At 41.9% G+C, this 14,538-nt stretch overlaps 1 protein-coding gene across 2 annotated transcripts in view; it reads left to right on the forward strand.

Moving 5' to 3' along the window:
- Positions 1-13,032, forward strand: part of LOC124273963 (dnaJ homolog subfamily C member 10-like) — a 57,864-nt gene extending 44,832 nt beyond the window's left edge. For both annotated transcript variants that reach the window (XM_046709303.1, XM_046709304.1), the window contains exons 16-21: positions 1,277-1,432; positions 1,850-1,989; positions 5,108-5,309; positions 5,510-5,641; positions 7,275-7,352; positions 9,393-13,032. In XM_046709303.1, the coding sequence (XP_046565259.1) occupies positions 1,277-1,432; positions 1,850-1,989; positions 5,108-5,309; positions 5,510-5,641; positions 7,275-7,352; positions 9,393-9,410 (726 nt within the window). In that variant the 3' untranslated portion in view covers positions 9,411-13,032. The remainder of the gene's footprint in view (positions 1-1,276; positions 1,433-1,849; positions 1,990-5,107; positions 5,310-5,509; positions 5,642-7,274; positions 7,353-9,392) is intronic.
- Positions 13,033-14,538: the final 1,506 nt, after the last annotated feature.

Raw genomic sequence — 14,538 nt, forward strand, 5'->3', positions numbered from 1 at the left:
CAGGCTAGCATGAGTGATTAAAGATCCTGTACGGGTAAAGATCTTACCTGTACGTGAAGGGGTCGCAACTCATTTATGATTAAGATCTTATCATAATCTATGGGTTGTTATAAGATATCTAGTAATAAGAAGATACTAGTTTATCTGTAGCCACATGAATCAACATGATTCAACTTGTCTGAGACTGAAGTAAGACAAGAAAGTGGTCCCCCCGAGTTATAACGGAAGTTGGAAAAATAGGATCACGGAAATGCCGTTTTGCAGTTCCCATGGGGGGGGATACAGGACGTATCTAAGGACAGCTGATGAATCCACGAAGTGGCTTGACCCACCACCAATCTGTCAGATTCTATAAGCAAATATCATGAGTCAGGATAAGAAAAAATATGTAATTTTTCAAGTAAAATTGATATTTTTATACTTATCCTGACTCATGACGAGAAGCCCTCCCAACTCTCCGCTGAAGACACTTTGAATTTCACAGCAGATCCAAGTGCATGGGTGGAAAATCAGGAGAGAGTGACAAGTAAGGCTGGTCACATGACTGTTTGCGCGGGAAGAGGGCAAAAGGGAGGTAACTCATGGGTGAGTGTATTTTTACGTCCACGCGGGAACTTCAAGAGATTCAAGTGTTCCACTACCATTCGAAGAGGAAAGGGAGATAAGCAAAAGATCATGAGTCAGGATAAGTATAAAAATATCAATTTTACTTGAAAAATTACATTAACATTCCCACTTAAATGAATCCCAAAGTGTATATTTCCATGTCAAACTCTGTCAAAAAAGTTTGATTTTGAACTAATTATGGTCTATTCAGTTCAATGTAGTTTTTATGTCAGTGATATATTAGTGTTCTGTGTTAAAAAGAAATACCTTGGTATTTTATAGATGTTCTGATTTGTCACTAGGAAGGCAGCCCTTGTCTGTTTGATAGTGAGAAGAAATAAGATTGGAAACACAATAAACTGAAAGTGATGATAGAGATTTGGTAGTTAATTAAAGGAAATGAAAATATTTTGGGATAACAACTGTTCACAGTTTGTAATATTTCCTATTCCTAACTTGTTGCCTATTGTTGAAAAACAATAAAAAACAATAAAAAGGTTATCTTCAATTAACTTCTCTATTTTGAATTACAGGATATTTCTTTACTTCTAATGACCAATTTTGAAGTTTGAATTTTTTTCGTTCTATTCCACATTTTTAGATTTGTCTGTCGTTCATAACCAAGTTTTAAAAACCTGACAAACACCTAACTAGTGTTCCATCTGTGTAGGACACACTGAACCCTCCTGTGATGCAGCTGAACCAGCAACAGTTCAGGGAACATGTGGCCCAGAAGAAGGTGAACGAGGTGGTTCTGGTTGACTTCTTTGCCCCCTGGTGCGGCCCTTGTCAGCAGCTGGCCCCAGAGTGGAGGAGACTCGCGAAGGTTAGTGAGGAAGTGGGTGTGTCATGTGTAATTGTGTTTGTGTGATGACAGTAGCTGGCCACAGAGTGGAAGAGGCTCACAAAGGTTGATAAGGAAGTGGGCGTGTCATGTGTTTTTTCGTGAAAGTGCGACAGATGGCATATATCACATGCAGTTTTAGTTTAGTTTATACCAAACTGATAGGAGAGAGACAGGGAGACACAGGTTCTCAATTTCATTGGGTGGTCCGGCTCTCTGACTAAACTCACTCACTTACTCACACTCAATTTCATATCGGTCCAGATGACATATTTCCTCTGTAACAGAGTGAGCATTTATTGATAGATCACACCCCGTATTTCACAGGGTATTTTTCAGTATACTGCACTCGCACTTAAGCATCCCTGTTGCATGTGTAATGAGTCAGTTTGTTTGCAGATGGTGAAGAATGTGAATAACCTCAAAGTGGCCCAGGTTGACTGTGTGGAAAACAAGGGCCTTTGCCAGCAGGAAAGTATCACCTCCTACCCCACCATGAGGCTGTACCCAGCAGGGACGTCTGGGTCAGGCAGCTTCCAGTAAGTTCAGTCAGATCCCATCCTGATTAGAGTAAGATCAGTCATCTCCCATCCAGCATCCAGTAAGATCAGTCAGCTCCCATCCAGCATCCAGTAAGATCAGTCAGCTCCCATCCAGCATCCAGTAAGATCAGTCAGCTCCCATCCAGCATCCAGTAAGATCAGTCAGCTCCCATCCAGCATCCAGTAAGATCAGTCAGTCTCCCATCCAGCATCCAGCTCCCATCCAGCATCAGTAAGATCAGTCAGCTCCCATCCAGCATCCAGTAGAGATCAGTATGATCAGTCAGCTCCCATCCAGCATCCAGTAAGATCAGTCACTTCCCATCCCATCCAGTAAGATCAGTCAGCTCCCATCCAATCCAGTAAGATCAGTCAGTTCCATCCAGCATCAGTATGATCAGTCAGTTCCCATCCAGTAAGATCAGTCAGTAAGATCAGTCAGTTCCCATCCAGCATCCAGTATGATCAGTCATCTTCCATCCAGCATCCAGTAAGATCAGTCAGTTCCCATCCAGCATCAGATCAGTCAGTTCCCATCCAGCATCCAGTAAGATCAGTCAGCTCCCCATCCAGCATCCAGTATGATCAGTCAGTCCCATCCAGCATCCAGCATCCAGTAAGATCAGTCAGCTCCCATCCAGCATCCAGTATCCAGATCAGTCATCTCCCATCCAGCATCCAGTAAGATCAGTCAGTTCCCATCCATCCAGCATCCAGTAAGATCAGTCAGTTCCCATCCAGCATCCAGTAAGATCAGTCATCTTCCCATCCAGCATCAGTAGATCATCAGTTCCCATCCAGCATCCAGTATGATCAGTCAGCTCCCATCCAGTAAGATCAGTCATAAGATCCAGCATCCAGTAAGATCAGTCAGTTCCCATCCAGCATCCAGATCAGTCAGTTCCCATCCAGCATCCAGTAAGATCAGTCAGCTCCATCCAGCATCCAGTAAGATCAGTCAGTTCCCATCCAGCATCCAGTAAGATCATCCCCATCCAGCATCCAGTAAGATCAGTCAGTTCCCATCCAGCATCCAGTATGATCAGTCAGCTCCCATCCAGCATCCAGTAAGATCAGTCAGCTCCCATCCCATCCAGCATCCAGTAAGATCAGTCAGCTCCCATCCAGTCCAGTAAGATCAGTCAGTTCCATCCAGCATCCAGTAAGATCAGTCAGTTCCCATCCAGCATCCAGTAAGATCAGTCAGTCTCCCATCCAGCATCCAGCATCCAGTAAGATCAGTCAGCTCCCATCCAGCATCCAGTAAGATCAGTCAGCTCCCATCCAGCATCCAGTAAGATCAGTCAGCTCCCATCCAGCATCCAGTATGATCAGTCAGTCCCAGTTCCATCCAGTAAGATCAGTCCCATCCAGCATCCAGTCAGCTCCCATCCAGCATCCAGTAAGATCAGTCAGCTCCCATCCAGCATCCAGTAAGATCAGTCAGTTCCCATCCAGCATCCAGTAAGATCAGTCAGTTCCCATCCAGCATCCAGTAAGATCAGTCAAGCTCCATCCAGCATCCAGTAAGATCAGTCATCCATCCAGCATCCAGTAAGATCAGTCATCTCCCATCCAGCATCCAGTATGATCAGTCAGTTCCCATCCAGCATCCAGTATGATCAGTCAGCTCCCATCCAGCATCCAGTAAGATCAGTCAGCTCCCATCCAGCATCCAGTAAGATCAGTCAGCTCCCATCCAGCATCCAGTAAGATCAGTCAGCTCCCATCCAGCATCCAGTAAGATCAGTCAGTTCCCATCCAGCATCCAGTAAGATCAGTCAGCTCCCATCCAGCATCCAAGATCAGTCAGTTCCCATCCAGCATCCAGTAAGATCAGTCAGCTCCCATCCAGCATCCAGTAAGATCAGTCAGTTCCCATCCAGCATCCAGTAAGATCAGTCAGTTCCCATCCAGCATCCAGTAAGATCAGTCATCTCCCATCCAGCATCCAGTAAGATCAGTCAGTTCCCATCCAGCATCCAGTAAGATCAGTCAGTTCCCATCCAGCATCCAGTAAGATCAGTCAGTTCCCATCCAGCATCCAGTAAGATCAGTCATCTCCCATCCAGCATCCAGTATGATCAGTCAGTTCCCATCCAGCATCCAGTAAGATCAGTCAGCTCCCATCCAGCATCCAGTAAGATCAGTCATCCAGCATCCAGTAAGATCAGTCAGTTCCCATCCAGCATCCAGTAAGATCAGTCATCTCCCATCCCATGATCAGCATCCATCCAGCATCCAGTAAGATCAGTCATCTTCCATCCCATCCAGCATCAGTCAGTAAGATCAGTCAGTTCCCATCCAGCATCCAGTAAGAAGATCAGTCAGATCAGTCAGCTCCCATCCAGCATCCAGTAAGATCAGTCAGTCATCCAGCATCCAGTAAGATCAGTCAGCTCCCATCCAGCATCCAGTAAGATCAGTCAGCTCCCATCCAGCATCCAGTAAGATCAGTCATCTCCCATCCATCCAGTATGATCAGTCATCTCCCATCCAGCATCCAGTAAGATCAGTCAGCTCCCATCCAGCATCCAGTATGATCAGTCAGTTCCCATCCAGCATCCAGTAAGATCAGTCAGCTCCCATCCAGCATCCAGTATGATCAGTCAGCTCCCATCCAGCATCCAGTAAGATCAGTCAGCTCCCATCCAGCATCCAGTAAGATCAGTCAGCTCCCATCCAGCATCCAGTAAGATCAGTCAGCTCCCATCCAGCATCCAGTAAGATCAGTCATCTCCCATCCAGCATCCAGTAAGATCAGTCAGTTCCCATCCAGCATCCAGTAAGATCAGTCAGTTCCCATCCAGCATCCAGTAAGATCAGTCAGTTCCCATCCAGCATCCAGTAAGATCAGTCAGCTCCCATCCAGCATCCAGTAAGATCAGTCAGCTCCCATCCAGTATCCAGTATGATCAGTCAGTTCCCATCCAGCTGAACAGTCACAGTCACAGGTGAATTGAGAAGGTGTCACAGGTGAATTGAGAAGGTGAACAGCTAATGAGATAGTGAAACCTAGTGTTGATTTTTCAAAATTTGCCTCATTTTCGTTGAGAAATAGCTGATTGTAACACAAATTAACCTGTGTCTCATGTAATAATGTTTGTGTCACCAGCATGTACAATGGGTGGCATCGAGACGCTGGATCCCTGCGTGCCTGGGCCTATGAGTTCCTCCCCAGTAAGGTGCAGACACTACGGCAGTACAACTTCAGGAAGATGGTTCTGGAGAGCAGGGAGTCTTGGATCGTGGAGTTCTACACTCCTTGGTGTGGCCACTGCCAGGTGTTTAAACCAGAGTTTGAGAAGGTTGCTGAGGTGAGTGGGTTTCACTAGTCAGAGAGTTATGCTTTTAACAAAATTAAGAACATATTTCCAAGAAAGTTTGATTAAACCATCATGTTTTTGTGTCTAAAGTTGTAACTCTTGCAGCACACAATTTAAGGAAACACTACAGTTTTGTATGTGTCCACTGTGTTGGCTGTGTTGGTCATTTGGACTGATATTTTCTCCACCAGCAACTTGAAGGTGTAGCACATGCAGGAAAAGTGGACTGTGATGCTGAACCTTGGCTCTGTCAGGAAGTTGGTGTTCAAGCTTACCCAACCGTCAGGTTCTTTCAAGGGGCAGACAACTCACATACTGCTCAGGTGAGAAGAGGCCAGTAGCTGTCACATGCGTCCCTGTATCCTCTTTCTCAGTACATTATGTCACCCTGGTGTCTGTGTCCTCATTCTCCTGCATCTCTGTCACACATACCTGTGTCTGTGTAACCATATCCCTGTGTCTCTGTAACCGTATCCCTGTGTCTGTGTAACTGTATCCCTGTGTCTGTGTAACTGTATCCCTGTGTCTGTGTAACCGTATCCCTGTTTGTGTGTAACCGTATCCCTGTCTCTGTGTAACTGTATCCCTGTGTCTGTGTAACTATATCCCTGTCTCTGTGTAACTGTATCCCTGTGTCTGTGTAACTGTATCCCTGTGTGTGTGTAACCGTATCCCTGTGTCTGTGTAACTGTATCCCTGTGTCTGTGTAACTGTATCCCTGTGTCTGTGTAATCGTATCCCTGTGTCTGTGTAACTGTATCCTGTGTCTGTGTAACCATATCCCTGTGTCTGTGTAACCGTATCCCTGTGTCCGTGTAACCATATCCCTGTGTCTGTGTAACTGTATCCCTGTATCTGTCTTGTAACTGTATCCTGTGTGTGTGTAACTGTATCCCTGTGTCCGTAACCATATCCTGTGTATGTGTAACTGTATCCCTGTCTCTGTAACTGTATCCCTGTGTCTTAACTGTATCCCCGGTGTATCCCTATACCTGTCTCTGTAACCGTATCCCTGTGTCTGTGTAACCGTATCCCTGTCTCTGTAACTGTATCCCTGTGTCCGTGTAACCATATCCCTGTGTCTGTGTAACTGTATCCCTGTATCTTTGTAACTGTATCCCTGTGTCTGTGTAACTGTATCCCTGTGTCCGTGTAACCGTATCCCTGTCTCTGTAACCGTATCCCTGTGTCTGTGTAACCATATCCCTGTGTCTGTGTAACTGTATCCCTGTGTCTTTGTAACCATATCCCTGTGTCTGTGTAACTGTATCCCTGTATCTTTGTAACTGTATCCCTGTGTGTGTGTAACCGTATCCCTGTGTCTGTGTAACTGTATCCCTGTGTCTGTGTAACCGTATCCCTGTGTCTGTGTAACTGTATCCCTGTGTCTGTGTAACCATATCCCTGTGTCTGTGTAACTGTATCCCTGTGTCTTTGTAACTGTATCCCTGTGTCTGTGTAACCGTATCCCTGTGTCTGTGTAACTGTATCCCTGTGTCTGTGTAACCGTATCCCTGTGTCTGTGTAACCGTATCCCTGTGTGTGTGTGTAACTGTATCCCTGTGTGTGTGTAACCGTATCCCTGTGTCTGTGTCACCGTATCCCTGTGTCTGTGTAACTATATCCCTTTGTGTGTGTAACTGTATCCCTGTGTCTGTGTAACCGTATCCCTGTGTGTGTATAACTGTAATATTTCATTGCACTGTATTGCTAACTGTGAAGGGGACGATCTTGCTTCACTGTAGCTTGGTCAATAATATACAGTCTTTGTTTTGCCAAACACCATTGATACCATAATACTTCTCAAACAGCAGTTCATCAATAATTAGACTTCATGCTAGTATACCACAGGTTCCATGAAACTGAATGCAGTACTCATCTATACTTACTCGGTGTGTTACAATTGCTGTTTGACAATATGTGGTTGTACATAATGTGCAGTTTTCTCCATTTCAGCATGCTTATGGTTGGGACATCCAGAGTCAAAATGCAGATGAAATAATAAACTTTGTGAAACAGAATTCTAGAAAAATGGTGAGGTTTTATGCTGAAATCTTTTTTTATTTCATTGATCTTTTGTATGTAGTTTAATTACCAAATTAAAACTAACAATGGGTTGAATGAGGTGTTGTACTGGTTGAATTATGGTCATTGGTCGAATGAGGTGTTTACGGTTTGAATGGTGGTCATTCGTTGAAAGAGTTGTTGTACTGGTTGAATGATTAGTCATTTAGGAGATAATCCTATTGTTTACATTTTGGAAGTGATTATAGTTAGTTGAACGCTGCTAAATGTCACTGAAAACCGAATGCGTTAGCGTGAGGTTTTAAATGAAACATTTAGCAGCATTCAACCAACTATAACCACTTCCAAACTGTAAACACAATAGGATTATCTCCATTCTACCATGACATATGCACCATGAATAAAACGCGTTTTAAATATGCACATATTACCCTTGCGTAGTGTTTTGACACTACGCGCAGTGAACCGGCTCTCAGAAGTGGTTATTGAAAAAATTTCCCTTCTAAATTTTAGTGACAGCCAATCAAAAACGAACATACTTAAATGTCCTGGTAGAATGGTTGAATTAGGTGTTTTACTGGTTTCACATTTGACCACTTTTTAAAAGGCATTGTATATTCAGAGACATTTTCTGTTTATATGAAGTGATTACTGGTTGAATAAGGGTTTCTAATGACTGACTGACTGATTCAGCCAGTGGTTGGAGGGTTTAATGCATGAGTGTTTTTAAGAAGTGATTTTCCCTGTGTGTATGTTTGTTGGAGTATGAACCTTCACAGAGTGAGTGCTAAACTGTATGAATGTTTGCTCCTTACTCTATGATGGTTCATGCTCCAATAAACTCACACAAAGTGGAAGTCAGTTCTAATAATTGTTTAGACCTCTATTTTTTACCTTGAGGAATGCATTACACAATTTCATCTACTATGTGTGACTTAGTGTTTACAAAGACAGCCATACAACACCCTACTGTAATGCTGAATAAAACTGTTCTTCATAAGAAGATGGGTACATGAATGTATTTCTGCTCAACTTGCTCAGCAGGAACATGTTCTGTTGGTGGGTTACAACGTAAAGATTCAAATAACACCACCCATGCATGGATGAAACCTTACTCAGTACCTCAGTATGTCAGTCAAAGTGACAGTACATCATAAAACATTTACATCATACACAGGATGTCAAAATGGCCAACATGATAGACATGTTGTGAGAGATATCTGAAGTAGCTCTCGATAGAAGTAGTCCATCTCTGTTATTTCATGAAAAATATGAGCATCAAAATGTGTCAGTCATGTCAATAGTCATTTTTGTGTTCTGCATGAATTGTTTGTCTGAGCCATGGACATATGAGATGATTAATGGTGATATATTCTGTAACATGCCATGCATTGCTATTTGTTGTAGGGCCTTGTGAGGTGATTAATGGTGAAATATTCTGTAACATGCCATGCACTGCTGTTTGTTGTAGGGCCTTTTGAGATGATTAATGGTGATATATTCTGTAACATGCCATGCACTGCTGTTTGTTGTAGGGCCTTGTGAGATGATTAATGGTGATATATTCTGTAACATGCCATGCACTGCTGTTTGTTGTAGGGCCTTGTGAGGTGATTAATGGTGATATATTCTGTAACATGCCATGCACTGCTGTTTGTTGTAGGGCCTTGTGAGGTGATTAATGGTGATATATTCTGTAACATGCCATGCACTGCTATTTGTTGTAGGGCCTTGTGAGGTGATTAATGGTGATATATTCTGTAACATGCCATGCACTGCTGTTTGTTGTAGGGCCTTGTGTGAGGTGATTAATGGTGATATATTCTGTAACATGCCATGCACTGCTGTTTGTTGTAGGGCCTTGTGAGGTGATTAATGGTGATATATTCTGTAACATGCCATGCACTGCTATTTGTTGTAGGGCCTTGTGAGGTGATTAATGGTGATATATTCTGTAACATGCCATGCACTGCTGTTTGTTGTAGGGCCTTGTGAGATGATTAATGGTGATATATTCTGTAACATGCCATGCACTGCTATTTGTTGTAGGGCCATGATGAGTTATGATGTCAGACGACCAAAGACAGCAATCCAGATTAGAGAACTTCGCCAAGATATAATCTCAAGGCAGATTTCAACAGTCAGTCTGACCCTGCTTCACCTCAAGCCTTACAAGTCCTACACAGTGGTCTATCTGCTCACTGAAACCTTGTGAATCCATTCCAGCACTCCAGGACTCCAGGCAACCAAGTCTAGACAGTGTTATACAGTGACATCGCATTGGACCCTGTTAATCTGAAAGCCGTCCTTCTGAATGATTGGTTTAAAAAATGAAATGTGGAATTAAGGGACATTACAGTCTCACATTAATTTTCAGTCCAGTCATTTGAACAATGACTGGATTATTTATATAGACAGTAACACTGGAAATGGTACTGTCTGGATTAACATAGCTTCACTGTAGTACACTTTAGCCATGGATCGATAATCTGGATGATGTAAGTGGGAATGCAAGTATCATGATTATATGGTTTGACTGCATCTTGATTGGTGCAATGAATTTTCTGATGTATTGTGTAATGATATAAGTTATATCTCCTTGGGGATTCTAGTTACAAATATCGGTCCCCAGCTACAAACTGAATATAGCTGAAGGTGGACGTTAAAGAACAAACCAGAAATGGTTATGCTGCAGGACAGACAGATTAACTATCACAAAACAATCTGTGTTGATTTGCTATGTTTGAGTAGTATTTATAAACATGTGCTTACTCACATGTATTTGTTTATATTCATACATGATTTGCTGATCTGAAACAAATGTTGCTATGATACCTGGGTGGACTGTTTCAGCTCTGATGTTTGGTACATGTCGCATATATTCAGTACTATTTCTTTAAATGCTGGGTCTGTTTGTAGTGACCAGTGCATCCAGATCCTGCAGGACTTGAACTATTTTGTGAGAGGAATCTCATATCTTATGTCTTCATTGCACAAGTTGATTGACAGAATACATTATCAGAAAACCATGAACAGAAAATTCTTAACATGGTGTTGATAATGTGAAGCTATTTTATTAAAGGTTTGAACACATTTTAAATGATCTGAAGTGGTAGCTAAATTGTGGTGTTAGATGGTGGTATCATGTGAAGATATTGTGTACCGGTAATATTTATGGGGAATTGACACCTTGAACAAAAGAAGGGAACATTTTAAAGAAATAGTTCCCTATGCAATTTGAGTCAATGGATTAGTGTATGAAAGGTCATTGAAACAGTTCCCATGGTTTTAGAATGTCAAATATTCTTCACTGTGTCTTCTATAGTTTTCCTTCAGCTTCAACAAACTGTAGCTAATGTACATGTAAATGTATTGGATATGTCACATCTAGTAACTTGTTTGAATTCAAGATTTGAAAGATATTTTGTACCTGTTGTTCTGTAACAGACTTTTGTAACATATACCAGTACAACAGATACCAGACCTTTTAATATACTTTCTACATGTGTGGGTTTTAGCTTGGTTATTCATATTAAACTTGATGCTTTTAATGCTGTATATTGTACAGCCTATTCTGGCTGTTCAGAGGTAACTGTACAATCGGCTGGAGAGTAATGTTTTTCTGTACTATCTTTTGTCACAGCAGTATGCGGGCAGTCTTTATGTTGTGCAATAGCATTATATAATATGGGTCGTTTGTTTATTGTCCCAGTGTTTCTATAAATTGGAAAACCAGAAACATAATACCATCTGTTGATGACAGACTTAGACTTCAGAATAAAGAAGTCGTTATTTATGAAAAGCCTAAGTTATATAAAACTTTGCAATGCAGCTTAGAAGTTGTGATTTGTTAAATACAATAACTTGTATTGCTGCAGCTGCAAGAGGTGATTGCTATGTCTGTATGTCACTTGAGACTGATCCCTTCATTTGTAATGAAGAAACTCAAGGAGTCTGTTGATTATGCACTTTGAGAAGAACTGAGTTAACTGAAGTCAACATACCTCATTGCTAGCTCCAATATACTTTTTCAAGTACGGTACATCATTTAGAAAAATGTTGGTTTCATTTTGTAACATGCAATAAGAGATCAGTATAATTGCTACCCTGATATGACATTAAATCAATAATGATTCCTCTGAAAACAATCTAATGGTTATACTTTCCAAAATTAAATGCCCAACATCCATGGTAATATATGAGAATCTGTCAGGATTACGAACCCAATATGTTTTGTATTTCTGTGATATTGTCAGCAGTCTGGAACCACCAGAAGACATCCCTGCGAGGCAGGTGCTTGTGGTGATGCCAGCTACTGGGAACTGGTGTATGTGTTGTGGGGGAAACACTGCTTAGTTAGTCGGGTACTGCTTACATTGTTCAGGTAACGGATTGTGTCAGAGACGGGTTCTGCTTCCTTCTGTCAGGTATACCTTGCATTGGCTATTATTAATATTTACTGTCTATATTGTTTGTGATTGAAAATGAAAAAAGTAAATGATATCAGTGACACAGTTTGATACTGCATTATGAAGATGTGAGGGGCATTCATTCATAGAACAACTACAGGTTCTTAGGGAGAGTAGTGATGTCAAGTGGAAAGTGTCCCGTGTGTCACTGACTTTGCTAGCTTCGGTTTAAAGCTTTGTATAGCCAGGCATTGGTGTAGATTGAACATCCCCCTGTGTAGTGGACTTCTTCAGTGGTCCTTGAGTTACATGGTGGCCATGTTCCAGAAACAGATTGGTAATATTGCTGTTTTGGGCAGAATGTTTGTTCTGAATTATCATTAATTACTCCCTTATATGTAGCTAATGTCAGCCTGGGAATTAAAACGTTACAGTTTTATGTTGGGTATATCTTAATGTTCGGGTATTCCTTGGTCAGTGGGTATGAATTTCAGAAGGCACAAGTGTGCTGTCCGCTATGGACAGACAATGATTAGGTGAAATGGTTGTTACTTTGTAACATACAGCCTTATTGACTGACATTTGTGATTTTATGTATAATTTAAATTTATGAAGTGATATTAAGATGTTGCTCCAAGGTATGATAATACATGGATGACAATGCTGTCTCTATGCAGGCCTTTGTACTTAAACCATTCATCTCTTGCTGAATCAATTTTTCAATTTATACATGTCATTTGTCACTGTATACTACTTCTGTCTCAACTCACCCCTTAATATATCAATGTTAATTTGGGATTACTCTTTCTGAGCAAAGTACAGATTCTAGTACTTTTGTTGTGTTGAGTCCCATCCAAGATACAAACCCACACACTTAGAGTCAGGTTGAGGCTGAGTGGGTTAGGTGGCTGACTTTGTGTGCTGGCGATTAGGTGCCTGACTCTGAGGGTATGGGTTCAAATGCCAGATGGTACTCAACCCAACAAAAGTACTAGAATCTGTACTTTACTGAGAAAGTGTAATCCCAAATTAACATGTTACATTTGACCACTTTCTAAATGGCATTGTGTATTCATCACCCCTTAATAGCCCAACGAGTTTTGTTCCAAGCAACATTCTGTTGGTCAGACTTGGTGACTTGGTTGATGGCAAGTCATTGTGCCCCAAAGAACATGGAGTGCTGTTCACAATGCCATCAGTGATGTTGGATTGGACAGGCATAGCTGCTTGTTAGAGTGCTGTTTGTATTTGTTTTTACATTACAGTAGCAACACTGAGATGAAAATAAAATAAATGATCTACTCATAATCATGAGCAAGATAGAAATAAGAAATACGAGCACTGTAAAGTCTGCTTCTGTTGAATGTGCCAGTTGTTATTGTACTGGGTTTGAGCCCCCGATTTGTGATGTTGGTCTGTGAACACCATTCCCATGATCCTGTTCAACCAGAGGTCTCAATGGCCAGTGTCATTGCTGGCTGCTTACCACTTTAACCTCATATGCCAGAATACAGCTCACCCACCCACCCACTGCAGTCTACAGAGATGTCAACCATTTTGATTGTAGTGTTATAGTTTTAATTTTAAGCCTATGTATGATCACAAATGACAATTTTTAAATTATTTCATGCAAAAGATGTATACTCTTAACAAAAAGAAACTTGACATGTTGTTTTGGAGTTTACTTACTGAGTGCATATAACTGATTCAAACATGACATCATTGCTCAGTTACAGTAAAATCATCACTTTACAAATTTCCAAAACATGATTATCCAGAGAGTGTTTGGTAAAACCACAGAGGGCTATTAAAGCCACTTGGTCAGAGAAAAATGTCAGTGTCTGGTGTGACCACCATGAGCATCGATAACAGTTGGCAGCGGTGACCCATAGAAGAAAGGAGATGCTGAGTGCTGTCTTGAGGAATGTTTTGATACTCTTGCTGAAGTGCTGTGTGCAGTTCTTGAAGTGTCTGAGGTGGCGGATTACGCTTGGACAAGCGTCGATCAAGAATATCCCATTGATGTTCAATGGGGACAAATCTGGTGATCGAGAAGGCCAAGGTAACAAGTGAACATTGTTTTGCTGGAGGAAGACCTGTCAAACACATGCAATGTGAGGTCGAGAATTGTCATACTCCAAAGATCACGTTGATGAGGTAACGATGTGATGTTGAACTGGTCTTCTGGCAAAAAGTCTGGCTTTCCATTGCCAATTGCGGAGATTCTGGTCGGAGATTCTGAGCAGTCCAGAGATTTGAATTGTTGTGGATGATGGGGCTGTGGTGTTTGAACGAAAATGTCTCAACCGGATGTAGCGATCCTGGGCGGCGATGGTAACTCCAGGTCGACCTGACCTGGGTGTCTCATTAACACTCCCAGTATTTTTGTATCGGGTCCATAGGTTTGAGATGGTCTGTCTGGACACACTGAAGTGCCTTGCCACCTCATGCTGCGATGTCCGTCCTTGTAAACGGCTGATGGCATTGTGTCGTTGAGCCTCTGTCAGTCTTTTCATTCTCTTGTCGTCTATAGTGGCTTAAAGCAATGCTTGTGGAGTACCATTGATGTGGCTTTTTTAAAGCCTGCTGTCATAGGCTTCAGCTCAGGGTCATACACAATTTCATGGTTCTAGTGATTCACTACAGACGTGAGTGTAACATTACGTTTTTGTTAAACGTTTCTTTTTTCAAACGTTTTGGCGTCGGCAACCATTCCTCCACATGCTGGGATTCAGCATGGATTGGTTTATGTCCAATATTTTCCTGAAATTCAAATTTGTCCAGTC

Source organism: Haliotis rubra, unplaced genomic scaffold (genome assembly GCF_003918875.1).
Source record: "Haliotis rubra isolate DU_JTF1 unplaced genomic scaffold, ASM391887v1 Scf186, whole genome shotgun sequence".
In the NCBI taxonomy this organism is placed as follows: domain Eukaryota; kingdom Metazoa; phylum Mollusca; class Gastropoda; order Lepetellida; family Haliotidae; genus Haliotis; species Haliotis rubra.